Source organism: Anser brachyrhynchus (assembly GCF_964034855.1).
Source record: "Anser brachyrhynchus genome assembly, chromosome: 7".
Lineage (NCBI taxonomy): Eukaryota > Metazoa > Chordata > Aves > Anseriformes > Anatidae > Anser > Anser brachyrhynchus.
In genome coordinates this window covers 1,737,262-1,759,248 of record NC_137701.1, presented here as the reverse complement: position 1 = coordinate 1,759,248, position 21,987 = coordinate 1,737,262, and the positions used below count along the sequence as shown (strand labels likewise).

Here is a 21,987-nt window from a genome sequence, read left to right as displayed (position 1 = left end):
GGCAGAGGAGGAGAAGTGGTTATTTGGTTTATGTGTCAAGGTTTTGGTAGCAGGGGGCTGCAGGGGTGGCATCTGTGAGAAGAGTCTATAAACTGCCCCATGTTAGATAAAAGAGCTAGTTTCAGCTGGCTCTAAAGGGACACACCTCTGGCCAGAGCTGAGCCAATAAGCGATGTTGTTTGCGCCTCTGTGAGAGCAGATTTAAGAAAGGGGAAATAACCTGCTGTGTAACAGCAGTTGGGAGAGCAAGGAGTGAGAACCAGCCCTGGAGGGCCGGAGGTGCTCCAGGTGCCAGAGCTGAAAATCCCCTGCGAATGGTGGAGAGGCCCAGCATGAAGCAGGCTGTCCCCCTGCAGCCCATGGTGTACCATAGCACAGCAGATTTCCTTGTTGCAGCCAATGGAGGAGCCCCTGGTGGAGCAGGTGGATGTTGCCTGGAGGAGGCTGCAGCCCGTGGAGAACCCACACGAGAGCAGGCTCTGGGCCAGAGCTTTAGCCCCTGGAGAGGAGCCCACGCAGGAGCAGGGGATCTGGGGGGATTTGCTGTCCATGGGGGACCCATGTTGGAACAGTTTGCTCCTGATGGATGGCCCCCATGGTACAGACCCATATGGGAGCATTTCTTAAAGAGCGTTTGCCTGTGGGAAGCCCATGAAGGATCAGTTCAGGAAGAATGGCATCCTGTGGGATGGACCCCATGTGGAGCAGGGGCGCAGAGAGTGACCGTGAAGGAGTGGTAGAGACAAAGTGCTACAGACTGCAGCACCCATTCCCCTTTGCCCTGTGCCACTTGGGGGGAGGAGGTAGAAGAGGGCAGATGAGAGGAAGGTGTTTTTAGTTTGTTTTCTTTGTTTCTCAGTTCTCTAGCTTGTTAGGAATGTCTCTAATCTCCCTGTACTGAGTCTGTTTTGCCCATGACAATAATTGGTAAGTGATCATCTCCCTGTCCTTATCTCAACCCTTGAGCCCTTTGCATCATATTTTCTCCCCCTTTCCCTTTGAGGAGGGGGAGTGAGAGAGTGGCTGTGGTGGAGTTCAGCTGCAGAGCAAGGTAAATCCATGATGTGGTTAAAACATTCCACAGCTCTGTTGAGTTAGGGGGGGGAAAAAACTCCAAAGTGAAGTGGACTTTAAACTGGCTATCAAATCTGGGTGGTGAGCAAACTAGTTTTTCATTTGTAGGTGCCTAGCTTCTCGTTTTCAATGGTTGTTGGAGAAGAGATGCACAGAGTCACACCAGCAAGTCAACAAGACTGAAGTGCCAAAATCTGGACTAACGGCCATCATAATGATAATACTGCAAGAGCAAAATTAAGCTTGTTATTGATTCAATGTAACTGGAAGGAAACAGCTGATTCTAAGCAGTGGAATAAACAATCCTCTAATGAAATAAGAATGTAGGCATTTCTGATGCTCTGTTGTTGGTCTACTAAGGCAAGCGCAAGTTTATGTAAATAAAACTGGATGAAAAGTGATTCCTGCTGATAGCCTTAGAGGCTTCCTCTAGTGTTCGTTCCAGTAGGTTAAAGTACCAGAGAGACTAAAATCTGCAAATCATTAATTCTTTGCTACCTTTATTGTAGCAAAGTTCTATCCCATTTTTATTTTTAGTATGGTTGAAGGTCAATTCCCTCAGCATAACCTTTCAAGTAAGCAGCATTTATTTTTAGTAGATCCTGGAAACGTATCTGTCTGAAGAATTTCTTACAAGTCCAAACTCTCCTGTGGGCATTGCAATAGGGGGTAGCTCTATGAGAGGAAACCAGAGAAGGACTTTTTTCTGGCTTTGTGGGAATGTAGCCTGTGCCCTGAATTTTGAAAAGTTTTGCTTTCTTAGTTAAAGAAAGGTTTTCATTTTTTTACTGCAGATAATAGAGAAAAATGCTGATCCTGAACAGATGCTGCTGTCTTATCTGCGAAAGAGACGTATCCTTTTCTTATTTTTTCTTGAAGTCACTCAGTTGAAAGTCTTATTCGAGCAAAATTCTCATAAATGATAATAAAAAGGTTATTTACGAGCTTAAAGAAGCTGTGACTTCCTTAAGATAAAACAACCATATTAAATGATGTCCTTCTTAAGCCAAATACTCTTCAGTGAGCTGCTGTATTTTTTTTTAGCCTAGTTTCCTAAACAAATAAGAGCTATGCCATTTGCACATAGTGATCTATGTGCATGTGTGTATTTATCTGTCTGTTTCTAAGAACCTTTTGGCTAGTGTGAATAAAACTTGACAGAGTAGGCATCTCCAAATTGTGTAAAAGTCTCTTTGTGGAAAGAGGAAAGACCTTGTGATAAGAGCCTAAGTCTGTTGGAATTTGGAAGTAATCTGTTAACTTCTTATGATAAGCATTCCAAACAGATTTCTAAACCTTAAAAACAAACAAAAACCAGGTCTTAACAGCAAGTAAATACAACAAGTATGTTTTTTAAAACAGGAGGAAAGAAAATAGATAAAGCAGAAGTTGAAAGAGCTAGAGCTTATACCCTGCCATTATTTTTTTTCCAAATTTCTCTCCTGTCTTGGTTTGTCCACATCTCAGTGGCCTCCTCTGTTGCTACAAATTCTGCGGCAGTTGCTCTGATCTTTTCCTCTATTTTTATTTGCCTTTTCTGAGGCTTGTTTATATGTCTGCTTTCAACTGTTAGCAATTTTCCAGAACCTGCTGTGCCACAGGCTTATTCCCAGTATTCATGAAGCTGTTGTTTACTGTTGAGTAACACATTATGTGTAGGGACTGTCAGCCAGGAACATGGACCAAATGTGAGAGCGCAGAATCTCCCCTGTTTGGCAGCTTCCTAGGCTGTCTCCTGAAACATATTACCAGAGAGCAAAATGACATATACCATACACTAGAGAATTCACACAACAGAATGTTTTTATAAACTTTAAATTTTTAAAAGAAAAACTTAAGTTGAAACATCTTCATTACTGGTCAGTCATAAGGAGGAGTCTGGTGAAGAATAGGTTGCTGTAGTTCTGGTAATTAGGAAATCAATCTTCATTAACTTGTAACAACTTCAAGCTCCATTGAGCTATAAAACATGGCTCCATACCAGTTCTATCACAAGAGTTGTACTTCATTCGTTAAAGCACATTTGTGAATGAGATTATCTAGGTCCCATACATATTCTGCACTGACTTGCTCTGGCACCTTGAAAAATCATTTAACCTTACTGTATCTTTGTACTCTCCTTATAAAACAAGGATAAGATTAACTTGTTTTCTGGAGCTAGTTAGTGGTTTTACCCTACAATTTAAATGTCAACTTATTCCTGTATTCTGTTGCTTATGTCTGTATAATAGTGTGTCATTCTCTAAGATGTATCTGTACAACTGCGGCTGAGATCACTCAGCTAGCCAGACTTGAGATACTGATTCTTTTCACAGCAAACTTCCACACATAGCTAACTTAGCTAGGAGGACAGCTAATTTCTTAAACAGCCAAAAATGAATGGCAGGGAGCAAAAATATAGGTCAGAAATAACTTATGCTGATGCTGCCAAAATTTGTATAATCCAAAATGCCTGAGTATGAGGAAATTTAGTGTCTTCCAGTAATGTGTTTTATAATTGCAACATACAATATAATACTTCAGTAAGTATCCTGACTTTTTTTTTTTTAGGCTAAATGCCATAGAAATTGGCATATTAGACACTGTTAGTAACTATAAGGCCCAGTGTAAATTAGCAAATAAATAGAAGAGTAAGAAGGAAAGAAACTGTATCTTAAAATGTACTGGTTATATCTGACAGGTTAGGATATTAGTGAAAGGGCTCTGTAAAGCATTTTGCAGTGGAAAAAGTAGTAGAGCTTAATTAGGTGAGACCTTAAAACAATGTATGTGTGTCAGAGCATTATTTCAAGTGAAGAGTGCTAACCCCCACGTTGACAAACAACTTTTCACAACACATTGTTAAAAGCAAAGGCAGCTTGTTTCCCCCTCCATCATTCCCTGCTCCTGGCAGAAAGCTCTCTTCCTGCAACTTGTGCCAACTGTGATATTCCTCAGACCTCTCTGTGTACTAATTCCACTTGCTAGACCAGCAGAAAAGTGACCCAGGAAAAAACAGGGGGTAGCTATCAGCTGGATTAGTGACTCAGTCACTAATTAGCTCATCATTGATCAGCTCATGGAAGGGGCTGGTGAGAATAAGAATTGGTGCAAGAGGTCTTGGGTTTTTTCCAGTTACTTTTCCAGTGGCACTTCTGGGAAAACTTTGGATGTTCTTTGTACTTTGTACTGTTTGGATAACCAGTGTCCTGCTGGATATATAACTAGTTTGCCTGTTAGAAGTTTTTTCTTTTCATGTTTTCACTTGTAAAACTTTTTCACTTACTGTTTCTCACCCAAATTACTCCTTCAAAAGAATTCAGAATCGAGTTTCACTTTTCCTTGTGAACAGGATTTTGTTTGTTTTTCCTTATCTTCAATCTTATTTTCACTGAAAATTTTAATCCAGTATAAGAAAGAATCCAATATATATGCTATTGTACCTAACCAATTATGTATTCCATAAAAGTTCAGGAAAAAAGATGGTCCTCAAGCTTTATAGAAGAATAAAGGCCAAGACTTTTTTTTTTTTTCCCTAATGGTAGCACTTTCAGTCCGTCTTACAGGAACTAAGTATGGCTGTGGAGGAGGTGGCTGTGGTGCCTGTACGGTGATGATATCAACTTATGAGCCAGCTTCAAAGAAGATACGGTATCCTTAACAGAAAATTTGTAAAGCTTTATGCAAAATTTTATGACTGTAAATGTAGTTTCCAGGTATGAAACTTGAAAAACAAACAAACAAAAACATTTGTAATACATGTGTTTTTTAGTAAAAGAATCCAGAAGGAAGAGCCGCTTTAATCTAAAGAAGGGCATGGTTTAAAAAAAAAATCAACTGTTCGTTCAGCTATAAATTTGTTGAAATGCTTAATTTGCTAATACAACCTGACAGCTGCAGTGAGGAGTTTTCTCTTTAGGAAGCATTAATTTAACATCCTTTGTGGTGATCACAGGAACATAGCTTCTCCCTGCAGTTCTGTCATATAAGTAGTGGGAGAACAGGGCAGCCAGAAGCATGAGTTGGATCAGCCCAGCCCTCTAATGCTTAACTCCCTGTCTTCCCCCAAAAGAGATTTTGAAACTCAAAAACAGTTTTGTTAAACTAAAAGCAGGAATAAATTACATTTAAATTGAAAAAACTTAGTCAAATTGTTAAATAGTAACTGTCATTGTCAACGGAGTATCTTTTCAGGTGTGTGTGGGGGGGAGGATATCAAAATGTTCTAGTTGTTCCTTTAGACAATTGCATTATGTTGGAGTACAATGCAAATGAAATGTTTAATGTTATTTTAAGTGTTAAAAGAATTATAATGATGCTACCAAAAAGAAACATTTCAGCTAAAGTAAAACAAAACATTTTATTGTTAATGACAAAAAGCTTTACAGAATTTTCATTTTGGTACATTGTTCCTGTTTAGAATGATTTTTATTTTTATTTTTTTTACATTAGAATTTCATTTGGATCAGAAACTTGGATTTCAAATTATCAGCAATAATTTTTTTCTTCTTTCAGAGGACTACACCAACTCTCCCTTCCCCACCTTCTTCATCCAAAACACACTTGAAAGGTTGATTGTGGGCAGGAGAAATGAGAGGGCAATTAGAAAAGACTGAAGTATTAGGGAAGATGTAAATTCTCCAGAACTGTCAATATTATGTCCTTGTAGGTACAGTCTTTGTACTGGGGACAAGAAACACAGCCAGTAAGTAATCTCTTCTATAGCGCTTACTCTCTTGTCATTCCAAATGATAGTAATGACTGCTTTGTAAGTATAAACTAAGTCTTACTTTACCACAAAATAATATTCAGATGTGTTTTAAGTTCTTTATTCCCCTTAATGTTCCAAAGACACTACTCAGCAAATGCATGCTTGCTTCCTATTTGCTCCTTGTATGGTGTGGCAGTCACCACAGTGGAAGGTGTTGGAAGTACAAAAAGCAGGGTTCATCCAGTTCAGGTAAGAATGCATTGTCATTGTGTAAGAAGATTATTGATTTCTTCCTTTGTATGGGCTGGCTTGAGTGGCAGTGCATGGGAATCAGGGCATGGGTATTTCATATGTTGCTTATTCCCCCTGATAAATGATAACAGAAGACAACATGAGTTTCTGATGGTTGGTTGATCAAGACTGATGATGTGTAGCTCATGATGGACCTTGCAGTAATACTGACACCCTGATCAAATAGTTGGTACATAATAATTGTTGCAGTGAATCAGGCTTACCATTCCATTTGAGGTAATGACACATCTTGGACAATGCCCTTTAGCTGATGTTTTAGTATGGAAGCAAAAAAGGCAAAAGCCCACTGAAGGTTAATTAGCTTCCTTGGTGATGTGTGTTAGGCTTTCATGCCCAGAATAATTACTCTTATTTGGAGCTTAAATTGCTTTCCTTAAGAAGTCTGATTTACCATCAAGAAAGCATTTAGTATGGGTTTCCTATATGTGAGAGAGTTTATTAGAAAGGTGAAGTACATTGAAAGGAGTGCCATTTGTGGTGTTATATTTCAGGAAAGGCTTGCCAAGTGCCATGGCTCCCAGTGTGGTTTCTGTACCCCTGGAATGGTGATGTCCATATACACATTACTAAGAAACTACCCAGAACCAACTTCAGAGCAGATGACTGCAGCTTTGGCTGGTAAATATTGCCACTTTTAATTTGTAGGTATGTCATTGAACCATTTTCTTCTGATGCTTTGCATATACGAGCGCAAGTCTGTGTGGGTAAACATGCATGTGTGTACTCTAAATTGCGCTTCCCAGCAGAGTTGCTACTGGACACTGACATTTTATTTCCTGTCATTCTTTTATCGTGGAATATGAATCATGGAGCTGTGGATTGCTCAGGGACAGGTGTTCAAAATATCCTCATATGCATCTTCTGAAGTGTTTTAAATCAGATGTGCAAAAATGACAGTACACTGGAGAAGAAGCTGCCTCTGAAAGTTTCTGAGATACTATTACATCTGGAGTTGAGAATGTCATAAACCTCACAGGAAGAGGGTCCCTTTGTGGTAGGGATAAAACAGTCAAATAAGGTAGAGACGTATGCAGGCCATCTTTACTAAGGGCAAATGTGAACATTTTTTGCAGGTAAAATATGTTTTCAATTATGCTGTAGAGTTATAATGGACTCAGACATTTCATGTTACTATGAGATGAACTAGATGGAGGTATAATGCTAAGCTTCACTATTAAAAATAGGTTGGAGGAAAGGAAAAACATTTTGAGTGGGTATAATCTGTTGTCTCCTGTTTGCTAAGATGTAGTCACTGTTCTTTCTAGTGCAGCTCTCAAGTATCTCATATTCCCCTGGAAACAACAGCCTTTTCTCTTGGGAGCTGCAGGGTCTTAAGTCTAGTGACACAGTGATCTTTTTATGTCTTTCGGAGACCAAAAACTTTATTTTCAGCCTCAAAGATCCAAACCTCATATAAAAGCATTTTACTCCCACATCATTAGAACAAAGGCTTTTTTTTATTGATTTCCTTTTTTTTTTTTTTCAGGAAACTTGTGCCGTTGTACTGGATATAGGCCAATCCTAGATGCCTGTAAAACCTTTTGTAAGGTGAGGAGTAGTGATTATAGAAGTTTTATCATAACTTTGTTGTGATTATTAGTACTCTCTTAAAGTACAAATAGATTGTGCCTATTAGCACTTTCAGTATGTTTATGAACTAATGTTTTAGTTCATATGTTCCTATGGACATGGTGTATGAGGAGTATGAATTATTATGAAATATGGCATTTAGATTAGAAATTTAGACAGATTGCCCAGAGAAGCTGTGGATGCCCCATCCCTGGAAGTGTTTAAGGCCAGGTTGGATGGGACTTTGGGCAGCCTGATCTAGTGGAAGGTGTCCCTGTCCATGGCAGGGGGGTTGGAATTAGATGATCTTTAAGGTCCCTTCCAACCCAAACTGTTTTATGGTTCTTATATACAGGCCATGAAGATTTTTAATAAGACCATGTATTTTTCCTCTGTTAAGAGATGCAGGTCAGAATCACAGAATCATCTAGGTTGGAAGAGACCTCCAAGATCACCCAGTCCAACCTCTCACCTAACACTAACAAGTCCTCCACTAAACCATATCACTAAGTGCTACATCTAAACGTCTCTTGAAGACCTCCAGGGATGGTGACTCAACCACTTCCGTGGGCAGCCTATTCCAGTGCCTAACAACCCTTTCAGTAAAGAAGTTCTTCCTAATATCCAACCTAAACCTTCCCTGGCGCAACTTTAACCCATTCCCCCTCGTCCTGTCACCAGGCACGTGGGAGAATAGACCAAACCCCACCTTGCTGCAGCCTCCTTTCAGGTACCTGTAGAGTGTGATAAGGTCTCCCCTGAGCCTCCTCTTCTCCAGGCTAAACAATCCTAGCTCCCTCAGCCGCCCCTCGTAAGACTTGTTCTCCAGACCCCTCACCAGCCTCGTCGCCCTTCTGTGGACTCTCTTGAGCACCTCGATGTCCTTCTTGTAGCGAGGGGCCCACAACTGAACACAGTACTCGAGGTGCAGCCTCACCAGAGCCGAGTACAGGGGGACAATCACTTCCCTAGACCTACTGGCCACGCTGCTTCTTATACAAGCCAGGATGCTGTTGGCCTTCTTGGCCACCTGAGCACACTGCTGGCTCATATTCAGCTGCCTATCAACCAATACTCCCAGGTCCTTCTCTGCCAGGCAGCTTTCCAGCCACTCATCTCCCAGCCTGTAGCGCTGCTTGGGGTTGTTGTGCCCCAGGTGCAGGACCCGGCACTTGGCCTTGTTGAACCTCATACAGTTGGCCTCAGCCCACTGGTCCAGCCTATCCAGATCCTCCTGCAGAGCCTTCCTACCCTCGAGCAGATCGACACACCCACCTAACTTGGCGTTGTCTGCAAACTTACTGAGGGTGCACTCGATCCCCCCATCCAGGTCATCGATAAAGATATTAAAGAGAAATAAAAAGAACCTCTGTTGCCCTGAGAAGGGAGTCACCTACAACAATCACCCTTCTTTCTTTCTTAGTGGAGGCAGTCCTGAGGCGTGGAGTCAACTTCCTTGCCTTAGGCATCCTCCTGGGTAGACTGTTAAACTCATCCTCACCCACCAGTCTCTCAAGCTCCAGGCCTCAAACCTGTTGTGTAAGGGCACCTGGGAAGGCTTAGCCGGTAGGGAGAGGAGTTGCCTGCGACGTCAAGCAGGGACCTGTTTCCATTCCTCCTCATCTCCTGGGTCCCCTCCCTCTGCTCGGCAGAGGGTTTGGGGTGTCTGACCTCAGTGCCTTTCCTTCAGGCCTTGCAGGGAGTTGCTCCACCTGTCTATCTCCCACTCACACTTCCTGATGATGAATAAGGTGTCTAGTGGCCTAGCTTGTTTATTTAAATAAAAAAAAAAAAAAAGGAACTTGGGAACTTGGTGTCTAGCATGGATTATGAAGGGTAATCCAAAGTAACTACATGTATTTTATCATGGGTCGATACTGGCATAAATAACATGTCAGAGACCTGCAATGAAAGAAATGGGAGACTGAACTGTGGACAGAAGAAATAATGTTGAATGTGTGTTCTCACAAGGTCCACCAAATTTCATATAACATGAAATATTTTATATTAAGGACTTCAACATCACAAGATTTTAAGATATTTTTGGATATTGTTTCTTTTACACACAAATCCTTCCGATGCAGTTAATTATTAAATGTTATCCAGAACTTCATTGAAATGTAAGGAGAGACTCTTAATGGCTCAAGCAGTCTTTAACTTAGTGCCAGTCTGGGCACTATTTTACTGATAGAATGTTCCTACTTTAGGAATCTGTTTGTTGTCAAAGTAAAGCAAGTGGAAAGTGTTGCTTGGATCACGAAGAGGATTTGTTTGACAAGGAAGAGAAGGTAGGATTTTAAGTATTTTAACTGTACTAGTTGGATATAAAAACTTACAGAAAAAAGTCTTGCATTGTGTATTTATTGTAACTATTCAAGATATAGGCATATTCTATTTATACCCTCCACCTTATTCACCTTCCATAATATTACAGTTGTTATGTATAAAATCGGATATTTTATTATTCCTCACAAGAAATTTGGAAATATTTCTAAAAATCAAGGCTTATATGTGTATTTTTTTATGAGAAGGAGATGATGTAGCAATCATTGCATTATGCAAAAAATCAGGGCATATGTGGAACTGTCTAAAACCAACAAGTGATGATCTGAATGTAACCATTGATCTCTTCAGAATTTAACCGTTGGCTTGAATCCAATAAACTGCTATGTTCCTAAAAAATAAGTCATGATTGTAGTGTTATAAGAAACCTTTTATTCATGTATGTTTGACTTCGTTCTCAATTTTCTTTCAATAATATCTGATCTGCTTCTCTGCCTTTTGGATTCTGTAGGTTGGCATGAAACCAGCTACTTTCTTACAGTAGGACACCAGGAAGCCTGTAGTTAGTCTTTCAGTTACTTGCCTCTATACATGCTAATACGCACATTTATGTTAGGAGTAAACTTTGAGAAACTGTTATGACCACTTCCTTCACCTGCAGCTTCAAATGAAGCATGGTAATTTAGCACAAAATCCGAAAGATAATGGAATTGCTGATTTTGTACTGGCTTCAGTGGGACCATTACAGGTTTTTTTTTGGTTTTGTTTTGTGTGGAAATAAGAATGAGAGAAAAAAATAGATCGTGTCTTTGCTTGTTTCCTGTCGTTTTAAGGTTTCCACCAGACTATTTTCACCAGATGAATTCCAGCCCTTAGATCCCACTCAGGAGCTTATATTTCCTCCAGAACTAATGGTAATTTTTGCTACTTACAGACTACTCTTCAGTTCTGTCTTTTCCTTCATTGTAGTCCATAGTTCAGAACTCATTCTGACGTCCTGCTTAGCAGTGATTCATCAGAAAAATATGTCATATCATTCTGGATTGATTTTTAATGTTATTTTTTCCCCCAGTGATCTCATTGAATAATCACATACAAAAAATCGTATCGGGAAGCTGCAGAATTAAGCATTAGGTGAGAAGACAAAGTAACCTAAAGGGAGTGTTCAGTGCAGCACCTGAATGTACAAATGCTTCCTAGTAAACTGGCAAATACTTTTTATCTAACATTGGCAAAATATTACATTTTCCCCATTTTGTGGCTTAATAGTTTTGCTGGTCTTCTCTATCAAAAGTCAGCCTTAAATGGCTAGCCAGTCTGGGGAGTGTTTAGCTCCAGTGATTCAAGTGGGGCAAAGATATAAGCAGCTGAAATAAGGACACTGGAATAGAAATTGTCAGTAATCCTTGATTATTGAGAGCAGTATATGCCCTAGAAAAACTAAAAGCTGCTTCCTTTGCATTATTGTCAAGGTATAGATTCAAAGCCAAATTCTCTATAGCTAGCTGTCTGCTTACAGAGAAAAGTTGAGAACTGTGAGATAGGTGTTCCTGCCTATGTATTTGTACCTACACCAGTTCACAAGGTTTTTCCAACTGATCAGTAAACAGTGCTAAAACATCCAGACACATCCATGTGTTTACATAAAGGAATGTGGCTGCTGGTGTCACTGGTGACCTCCAAACAAAGGGTGCAAACACCTCCCTAAGTATTTTTAATTACTTTTTTATTAATTTCAGCAATTGCATGATCTACTTGAACTTTTGTTTATCTGTGGGCTATTTATTATATTTATGATCAGTCTGGTCTATCAGCCTATTGGACTTACAGTCAAAATTTAAAAAAATAACCAATGTGCAAAAGACCAGCCTAACAGTCCCCCTTCTGTGCATTTTTGAAGGATTAAGTAGAATTACCATATTTTAAGAACTTCTTTTTACTTCCAGTCTAATGTCATGTCTGTTAGACCCTGCCACCTGTCTCTGTGTCTAAATATGTAAATCTGCTATATTTCTCCATCAGAGAATGGCTGAAAATCAACCAAAAAGAACTCTGTTTTTTCACGGGGAACGAATGACATGGATTTCTCCTGTAAATTTAGATGAATTACTAGATCTGAAAGCTGCCTACCCCAAAGCACCTCTAGTTGTTGGGAACACCAATGTGGGTATGTATGATCTGAATGTCTTCTGTTGCCATTGTTTCAGCCTCCATGGGAGGAGTGGGACTATGTTTGTCATTCATTATATGTTTTTATCTGTAAGCTTAGGCTCCTCTATGTTGGAACTGCAGTTATGGAATAAGCATTTATGTCTGTGCCTTCCCATTTGGTAGGACCTGAGATGAAATTTGGAGGCATGTTCCATCCAGTTGTTATTTCTCCAGCAAGAATCCCGGATCTGAATGTGGTGAAGTGCACGGGTGATGGTCAGTAGACTTCTCTTTGTTTCAGACATGGGAGATTCCTCTGCAGTAGGGGATGCTACTCCATTCCATCATGCTGAAGGTGTGAAGTGCTGTACAATGATCTTGGCTCTCCAGTCATGCCTAAGCATGCTTGGCTGTTTCCTGGATCAAGGTGGCTGTCTGTAGCCACTGTCCCAGCACATAGTACAGTTTTATACCATGTTATGTTGCATAGCATAGAGAACCACAGAATGTTAACAACTTTGTACAATTGTCTACATTAGAAAAAAAAGTCTGTGATTCAACTGGGATAGCTAATTCGCATTAAATAATCTTGTTCTCAAACATAACAGCATTAATTATTACAAATTAATACCCTTGTACCTCAATTTATATGTTTAAGATCAGTACAGTGATTTTTTTCATATTGAAGGTAAACTAGGTTTTAGCTTTAAAATAAGTTCTATTTAATTTTGAAATAGCAACTAAAAATAGATTTTAAACTTCCTATAATAGCATAAATTAATTAAATATAAATTACATTGTGCATATTTACTGCTTAAGTTTTAAGGAAAATCAGGCCCTGTATCTGATGAAGGATACTTACTACATGCCTGAAGCCACATTTTTGAAGTGGGAAACTGTATTTGACGTTACTGTCATTGCATCTAGAACATCTTCTTCAGTTTGGTTCAGTCAGCCAGTTCCAGCCAACGATTAGTTTGTTCTTAGCTGAAAAATGGTTGGTAATTTAGAAGAAGCATGGAGAATGTTTATGGTTTCTTTTATTCTACAAATAATATCTAGTCATTGGAGTGTAAGGCTTATTCTAACACGAGAGAGATTCGGTTTAGTTTGCCAACCAGGAAGAGTATTTCCTCTCTTTAATTAGATTTCAATGCAGAGCATGTTTTGATTAAATTTTTATTTAAATACACAATTTTTAATATAGTTTTACTTAATAAAATCCAGTGAAAATTATTTCTCTTTTGAGTTATATTTTTAATTGAATTCAAGTTGGGAACTATAGGCCTGTCAGTTTGACCTCAGTGCCAGGAAAGCTCATGGAGCAGATTATCTTGAGGGTCATCACGCGGCACTTGCAGGGCGAGCAGGCGATCAGGCCCAGTCAGCATGGGTTTATGAAAGGCAGGTCCTGCTTGACGAACCTGATCTCCTTCTATGACCAAGTGACGCGCTTGGTGGATGAGGGAAAGGCTGTGGATGTGGTTTACCTTGACCTCAGTAAGGCTTTTGACACCGTTCCCCACAACATTCTCCTCAAGAAACTGGCTGCTCGGGGCTTGGACTGGCGTACGCTTCGCTGGGTTAGAAACTGGCTGGATAGCCGGGCCCAGAGAGTTGTGGTGAATGGAGTCAAATCTGGTTGGAGGCCGGTCACTAGTGGAGTCCCCCAGGGCTCGGTACTGGGGCCGGTCCTCTTTAATATCTTTATCGATGATCTGGATGAGGGCGTCCAGTGCACCCTCAGTAAGTTTGCAGATGACACCAAGCTAAGTGCGTGTGTCGATCTGCTCGAGGGCAGGAAGGCTCTGCAGGAGGATCTGGATAGGCTGGAGCGATGGGCTGAGGTCAACTGTATGAAGTTCAACAAGGCCAAGTGCCGGGTCCTGCACCTGGGGCGCAACAACCCCAAGCAGAGCTACAGGCTGGGAGATGAGTGGCTGGAAAGCTGCCTGGCCGAGAGGGACCTGGGAGTATTGGTTGATAGTCGGCTGAATATGAGCCAGCAGTGTGCCCAGGTGGCCAAGAAGGCCAACAGCATCCTGGCCTGCATAAGAAGCAGTGTGGCCAGCAGGTCTAGGGAAGTGATTGTGCCCCTGTACTCGGCTCTGGTGAGGCCGCACCTCAAGTACTGTGTTCAGTTGTGGGCCCCTCGCTACAGGAAGGACATGGACGTGCTCGAGCGAGTCCAGAGAAGGGCGACCAAGCTGGTGAGGGGTCTGGAGAACAAGTCTTACGAGGAGCGGCTGAGGGAGCTGGGCTTGTTCAGCCTGAAGAAGAGGAGGCTCAGGGGCGACCTTATCGCTCTCTACAGTTACCTTAAAGGAGGCTGTAGCGAGGTGGGAGTTGGTCTGTTCTCCTACATGCCTGGTGACAGGACGAGGGGGAATGGGCGAAAGTTGCGACAGGGGAGTTTTAGGTTGGATGTTAGGAAGTACTTCTTTACCGAAAGGGTTATTAAGCATTGGAACGGGCGGCCAAGGGGGGTGGTGGAGTCAGCATCCCTGGAGGTCTTTAAAAGACGTTTAGATGTAGAGCTTAGCGATATGGTTTAGTGGAGTACTTAGTGTTAGGTCGGAGGTTGGACTCGATGATCTTGAGGTCTCTTCCAACCTAGAAATCTGTGATACTGTGATACAAGTTTCCATTCAGAAAATTCACACATTACATAAATGAAACCCATTAATAATTTTGAATTAAAAGTTTCTTTTTACCATTTTATAGTATTGAAAAATTTAAAAAGTATAGTCTTAATATAAAAATTTATCACTAATCTTTCTAGTGGGGGAAAAATACCGTATTCAGTGTTAGCATTACTTACTTTGTTGCAAATGCTACATTAGAAGAATAACTAGAATGTAAATAGTGTTTAAAATAGGAAGAGCCCATTGAAGCTGCCTCAACTTTGAATGAAACTTCACACAAACACTTTGACAAATTTGGTGCAAGTGAAGCAGCTGGAAGCAGACAACAGAGTTCCTTCCCTTTTTGTACACATGTTGAGCCATTAGCTCAACTTCATAATTTCATGAAACTTTACCCTCAGTCTCCTGAATTGAAAGGTCACAGTTCCTTTAATATGCAAAGGCCCTTCACCTTACATCTACCTGTATTGCACATGAACAGTCCTAACTCTACAGTCTGAACATAGTTTAAAACCCAGACAATAAAGCAATGCTCACATTACACTTTCGTAATATTTTGGTTACAGGATTAACTCTAGGAGCTGCCTGCAGCCTGTCTCTAGTTAAAGACATCTTGAGAAATGCAATCTCAAAGTTACCTGAGGAGAAGACAAAGATTTTCCGTGCTGTCTTGAAGCAATTAAGAACACTGGGTGGAGAACAGATAAGAAATGTTGCTGTATGTTGTCTGTCAATTAAAATGCCAATTGCATGTTGAACAAAACTATGTTGAATTGCTTCTGACCACATGTACAACTTGCATCTTTAATTGTCTTTAGTTGTTAATTTTCTATCAGTGCATCTTTTTGAGCTTTTAATATGCATAAACATGTGTATAATCTTATTTATAATGACAGAACATGAAAATGTGAAGGCAGTGAAGAGAGGTGAGAATTTTTTTTTTCCCTAAGTCTTTAGGTGGAAACATTATAAGTCGAAAATCAACCTCAGACTTGAATCCTATTCTGGCAGCTAGCAACTGTATGCTTAATCTGGCTTTAAAAGGTAAGAGGAGATATCTTTTCTCTGTACTAGTGTCAGAGGTGCAGGATGCTACTGTATGGGGTGCAGGGGTGACTGGTGAGTGCTTGTTAAGGAACCCTTTTCCCACTCACATAGAAGATCATGTCTGCAAGAGAAGCAATTTGCTAAGTAAGAACATGTCAAAGATTCTCATGTCAAAGTAAGCATTCAGACCATCCAGATCATATGTACTTCTGTGGGCAGTGAATTGCCGAAAGCATTCATAAAACCTGGTAATCTGAGTTGTCTGTATACTACTTCCCCACCCCTCTGATAGGTAGTTTTCTCTTTAACTGATACTTGGCCCTGGTTTTTAAATTACCCTCTGGCCCTGACAGGAACTGTAGTTTCTTGTTCCTCACATGTACTTCCAATAAATACAGGAGCCACTAGTCCAGCACTTTTTTCCATGCCTATTTCTTCATTTTCTTTCCATCACTCGATACTCCCCTCAGATAGCTCCATTCCTTGTGTGCTACTTTACCATTGGAAGGGTGATGAAATATTGGTAGACTCGGCTGTCTGGTGGCTTGAAACTGCATGCTGTCCTCCTTTCCAGATGTCTTACGTCCTATTTTTGATTCTATGATTCTAAAACCTATTCTTGCCCTTGATCCAGAGTGTATGTTACCATTTCAGACCATGTAATATTTTACTCAGCACCATGAAATACATGTTATTTATGCATTTGCTTCTGAGCCAGGATTTCATGAAAGAGATAAATCATAGTTTTTTTGTGTATGATTTCCTTGATTTCTTCCTTCATAGTTAGCTATTGAAGTACAGAAATACCTGTCAGAATGTCATTCTGAAAAGTCAGTGTATACACATTTGCATCTCCTCACTCAACAATTCCAGTGACATGCCTATTTATTTGAATGATGAATAGAATCACTGACTGATGCCTCTTTCTGTTAGCCTGGAAGAATTTTACTGCTGGAAGAGGATTTCAGGCATTTTCACAGGTTTTTAGTGTGTTTCCTTACCAATAAGTAGTCAGTGAAACATAGGAAATGTGGATTGTTTAAGAAAAGGAGGTTACAGAGACACTGTTTTTTCTTAGTATTTCTCTTAAATCATAGTGTAAAGGAAAATGCATTTTCCCAGATTCTGGCAGGCTCACAGGTGGGATTGGGCAATGTATATAAACCAAGTGTATTCTGGGTGCAATTGCAAAGGCAAAACACCAGAAATGTCAGTGCTGCTATTTTTAAGTGTTACTTTTCAGATTTACACTTCAGCAAAATAAAATTCCTGTACTAAAGTTTTGCTGTTACACTGGTTATGTTTTTTAGGAATGCAATTTTAATGCTAAGTGGTATTCTAGGATGAATAGACTACAGTGTCATCATCACATATAACATGAAAACATTAAGAAAGTAATCTTGCTGTAAAGCAACCAGTCTTACAGTATCAGGCTCACTGAATGTGAGAGGAATATTTTAATCTATGAACCTCTTAAAAATAGCACAGATGATTATCTGTTTGTACAAAGTTTTGGGATAGATCAGGGTTACTGTAAGACATGCATTGTCTAGTAATTACAAATCATATACTTAAAAATACAATGGACACCATAGGTAGCATGGACATGGAAGATTAGTAAACATATATATACATAAATACACATACCTTGATACCTTGATTTCATCTGATAAATGCACATGGTGGATCAGTGTGGATTTCCATCTGCACAATGTGTATTTTATACCTTTGTGTTTTTGCAGGATCACAATTCTACTTGACAGTTGCTTTGCTGGTATAGTTGCAGTCTTACTGGCAAAATGTCTTGAGCCAATGGAGCTTGTTTAATTAATATAATCAACTTTATGTGTTAAAATTTATATTGTATTTCCACTAGGAAGGCTTGCTAGCTTAACTGTGTAGTGATATTGGCGTAACTTATGTAGCATAGATGTTTAAGTGTTCAAAAAGCTCTTACAGATTTTGGTTCCTGATGTAATTTTGTCCTCTTCCCTTTTGAAAATTCCACCTTTTAATCTTACTTATCATAGAATGATAAACATAGCCACTTTTAGAATAATCTACCAAAAAGAGAAAGGAAAAGGCATTTGTTCCCTCTGGACACCTGGAACTGCTCAGTCTCAAGACAGACGCACACAAAAATAGTTTTGCGTTTTTGCAGCACATCTCTCTCATTCAGTGTTCTTACTCACTCCTTATACTTTAATAGAAAACATAGTGATGACAACAGCTGCAGAGATTTGGAATAGATTGACAGGAGCAGGGGAAGGGATCGTTGTTGCAATAGCATCAGAAGGGAAGATTACAGAATGGGGATAGTTCTCTGTGCCTTTTATTAGGATTCTGGTGTTATGATACTTTGAAAGGTAGAGCAATCATATATTTATAAAGCATACCACTGGTAGAGCATATTTATAGAGCATTACCACTGATAAGATGTTTTATAAACTCCAAAATTATTTACTCATGAAATATGCATGTATTTTTTGCCAATTAAAAAATGTTCAATGTATGTTAGTTGCACAATTGTACAGAAGTTTCTGGGTGTGGGATTTTTTATTTTTTTTTTAGGAAGAAAGAGGCGGATTCCTCTGAGTGATATTTTTGCAGATGGAGTTGGTAACAATACCATTATGCCAGAAGAGATCTTAGTCTCTGTCCATATTCCCCATTCTAGGAAGGTAAGTTACAAGTACATTTAGGTTTGCTTTAGGTAGAATTGCAGACTGTTAAATGAATAGCAGGAAGGGGGCATAATCCATATGTTTAAAGTAACAAAGTAACACTGTTACTGCCCTTACATTTGTTCCTGATAGTGTTGTACTATCTCCTGGTTTCAGCCAAAAAACACAACTCAGTAGGTAAATAGTGATATGTAGTGTGATATTCATACAAAAGTTTACTCTAAAATGATGAGGGCAATAACAATTACCAGTTCACTACAGAAACGGTTCTTGGACAAACTGTCATAGTCCTCATCCAAACAGGCTGCCCACACGTGGTATGGTTGGCATCAGGCAGGTAAAGCATTATCACCTTTTGAAGATTTTTTCTACGATTAGATAAGATTATACATGTGCTTTGTGCTTCTGTAAATGTTGCTGGACTGCGTAATAGTCTTTAACTGGTGTTGTTTGCAATGATGAGTATGTGATTTTGTAAAATAATTATGGGTGACGTTATCTGAGTGCTGAAGTCAGGCAATGCTTTGAAGCCTCTAAGCTTTTGGTCTTGTTATAAATGCAGCCCCACTATTCTTCTTCCCTCCACAAGATCCCTATCTTCTGTCTATCTACCATGAGAAAATTTAGTCATCTGAACTGCGTAGGTAATGGAAGATCAAAAAGAGACTGCTAGAACATCAAAGAAAGGTACAGCTACTGAAATATCAATGGAAGGAAGTGTATGGTCTTGAATGCTCAGGAAGTCGAATTTGTGCTGTTCATTTTGATTCTCTTGCCTCATGTAGTGTAAAAGCAAGTTCTGCTTTCAGATACTAATGTGTGCAGGTTATCCACTTCTGTCTGATCTTATTCAGGGAGAGTATATCTCTGCATTTCGACAAGCACCAAGGAGAGAAAATGCTCTCCCAACGACTAACGCTGGAATGAGAGTCCTTTTTGAAGAAGGTACAGACAAAATAAAGGATTTAAGCATTTTCTATGGAGGTGCTGCCTCAACCACTGTCTGTGCAAAAAAAACCTGTTGGACACTTATTGGAAGGTAAAATTTCTCAGTGTTTTCTACATCTCAGAATAAACGGATTTTGAGAGCTTGGTTGTATTTCCTTGCAGCATGAAAGCACATGGGAGATTTCAGTTACCTCACTTATGCCACACATGTTCAAGCAAATGGTCTGGTCAAGCCCAAACAATGACTTTTTAGGATCATTATGTTTTGGAGTCTGCACATGGGTGCAATTCCAGTGTGAAGTATGTAGAGAGATGTGAGATGTGAAGTATGTAGAGAGATGTGAGATTTGAGCTGTGAAATAAGCAGATGAGGTATACATAGTTGTGTACTTGTACAAAAGCATTGGGAGATGATGCTGGGTCCCATAGGTTTGATGATCCCCTAGCATCAGTGTTCCCAAGTCCTTCAGTTTGGCTCTGATAGATACAAGGAATGGAAATTTCAGATGTGCTCAAGAAACTTAGGAACACACGTCAGACCTTAACATTTTCAATATCTCGTCATCTACAAGATCATAATTTCTGATGTTCATCCCTGACATTTTTCTCCCCTTTGCAGCATCTTTCCAAGGCTTAGGGCACAAAATCTACAAATAATTCAAGCTCCATTTATCTAAACGGATCCCTTCCGGACTTTTTTTTTTTAACCAATTAATACACAACCATTTCACTAATTTTTTTTTTCTGCTTTATGTGCTTAAATTTATTCCAACAGATTTATATTCTGATATCTAGGGTTGTGTAACTATGGAGAATTAACTGTGTTTGAGATACTTCAAGGAAGGCCTTTTAAGAAAATGTGGAACAGCAATTGAGCATTAATCAGATCACTTAAAAGCATCTCCAGTTTGCACCAGTGTTGTTGTTCACTTTTCTTTAAATATAGGGCAGTATCTGTGGAACAATGGTAATCCATAAGAGTGTTAAATCAGTTTCAAAAATGTAATAGCTTTTTTGTTGTTGTTGTTTGTTTTTAAGAAAAGACTGGCATAAGACTTAATAATTCTGACTTAAGGGACCTCACTTCTGTGAGCAACATTGATCTACACTATTTTCAAAGTTGCAAGCCATCATTAAAATCAATAGTTTCATTGTAAGCAGGAGGGTACAAAGGTATTACTACAGTTGTGTGTGTGTTGATATATATATATATATATATATATAAATAATTATCTTGAGCTCTTGTCTGATGGTGTCTGCGTTATTCTTTTTGACAGATACTGGAATGAACAGATGCTCGATGAAGCTTCCAGATTAGTCCTTAAAGAAATAGCTCTTCCAGGCTCAGCCTGTGGTGGGAAAGTAGTAGAATATAAAAATACTTTGATAGTCAGTTTCTTCTACAGATTTTTCCTGGAAGTATTGCAGTCATTGAAAACAATGGTAAATTGATTTTTCATGTTTGCTTTTTTGCAAGCAAATGAAGTTTGTTGTTGTTGGTGGTTTTTTTTGCTATCTGTTAATGTTTGAGTATGTACAGTCTGCTAAATATTGTCCTTTTTGGGTTCAGATCCACATTACTTAAGTCCCAAAGAAACTGATGGAGAGGTGTCTGCTTAACTTTTATGTGCCTAAATATATTATATGTCCAAGGTAGCTTGTACATTAGGCTGTTAATAGTAAATAATAATAATAGTAAAAATTTGAGCAATATTAATGCAACAGTGTATCAATACTGATGTGTCAGTATCTTACCCCATCTTTCTGTAGTTCAAAAAGTAAATAAAATACATATAAACACTTTGAAAAGTAACTGTATGTGTTAAACCAACCCTCTTCCTTGTTTAAGTTGTTGAGTGGGAAAGGAGGAATCTAAAGTCTGATTGGCCTGATAAATTCTAGCTGTGATTTATTTATTTTTCTCTTCATCCATTCTTCTGAGGGAAACCATACCTGTTGCCTTTCTTTTCTGTATTACCATAAGCAATTTCTTCTGAATTACCGTTACTAGGTAATTTACTAGGAATGATTCTATGCCAGTTTTGGTTAGACTAAAGAAGGAAGGTCTTCTGACTATCCCTGCTTTATTTTGCTTACTTGAAACACACACATTTGTCAAATTTAATGTATTTTTAAATATCATTTAGTGAAATCTTAAAAATCTACATTCTTTTCAAATTGCCATTTTAGAGCCTAACTTGTGAGAGTCTTCAAGGAATTTTCTGTATAAAGAGCGTGTATTTAGTGATTTAGGTTCTTAGCTTTTTTTAGTTGTAACATTCATAATGTGAGTTTTAATAATAATTCACTTCCTCTTCAGGACCCTTGCCACAATCCTGGCATACCTATGGAATATGAGAGTGTCCTACAAGACTTCCAAACCAAAATGCCGCAGAGTATCCAAATATACCAGGCAAGTGATTTTATTTTAAGATTGTACTGTGGTGTGTAAGACTTGGTAAATAATAATAAAACTAGTTCAAGCATGATCCACACAGTGAAGCTCAGGTGTAAATTTTCCAAAGGACTGAGGACAACAGGCTCTGATTCCTTGTTTTTAAGTGTATCAAAACTGGAAAAACCC

General features: G+C 39.2%; 1 protein-coding gene across 4 annotated transcripts in view; it reads left to right on the top strand.

Annotated features, from left to right (window-relative positions):
- The window catches only part of AOX1 (aldehyde oxidase 1), a 50,281-nt gene that overhangs the window by 720 nt on the left and 27,574 nt on the right, over positions 1-21,987 (top strand). For 3 of the 4 annotated variants that reach the window (XM_080599622.1, XM_080599621.1, XM_080599619.1), the window contains exons 2-16: positions 1,869-1,926; positions 4,608-4,704; positions 5,905-6,013; positions 6,568-6,694; positions 7,563-7,624; positions 9,853-9,933; positions 10,762-10,842; positions 11,951-12,095; positions 12,263-12,355; positions 15,291-15,442; positions 15,675-15,768; positions 18,343-18,452; positions 19,310-19,494; positions 20,681-20,846; positions 21,724-21,816. In XM_080599622.1, the coding sequence (XP_080455748.1) occupies positions 1,869-1,926; positions 4,608-4,704; positions 5,905-6,013; positions 6,568-6,694; positions 7,563-7,624; positions 9,853-9,933; positions 10,762-10,842; positions 11,951-12,095; positions 12,263-12,355; positions 15,291-15,442; positions 15,675-15,768; positions 18,343-18,452; positions 19,310-19,494; positions 20,681-20,846; positions 21,724-21,816 (1,653 nt within the window). Of the gene's footprint in view, positions 1-1,868; positions 1,927-4,607; positions 4,705-5,904; positions 6,014-6,567; positions 6,695-7,562; positions 7,625-9,852; positions 9,934-10,761; positions 10,843-11,950; positions 12,096-12,262; positions 12,356-15,290; positions 15,443-15,674; positions 15,769-18,342; positions 18,453-19,309; positions 19,495-20,680; positions 20,847-21,723; positions 21,821-21,987 lie in introns of all 4 variants that reach the window. The other variant, XM_080599620.1, reaches the window with a different exon arrangement.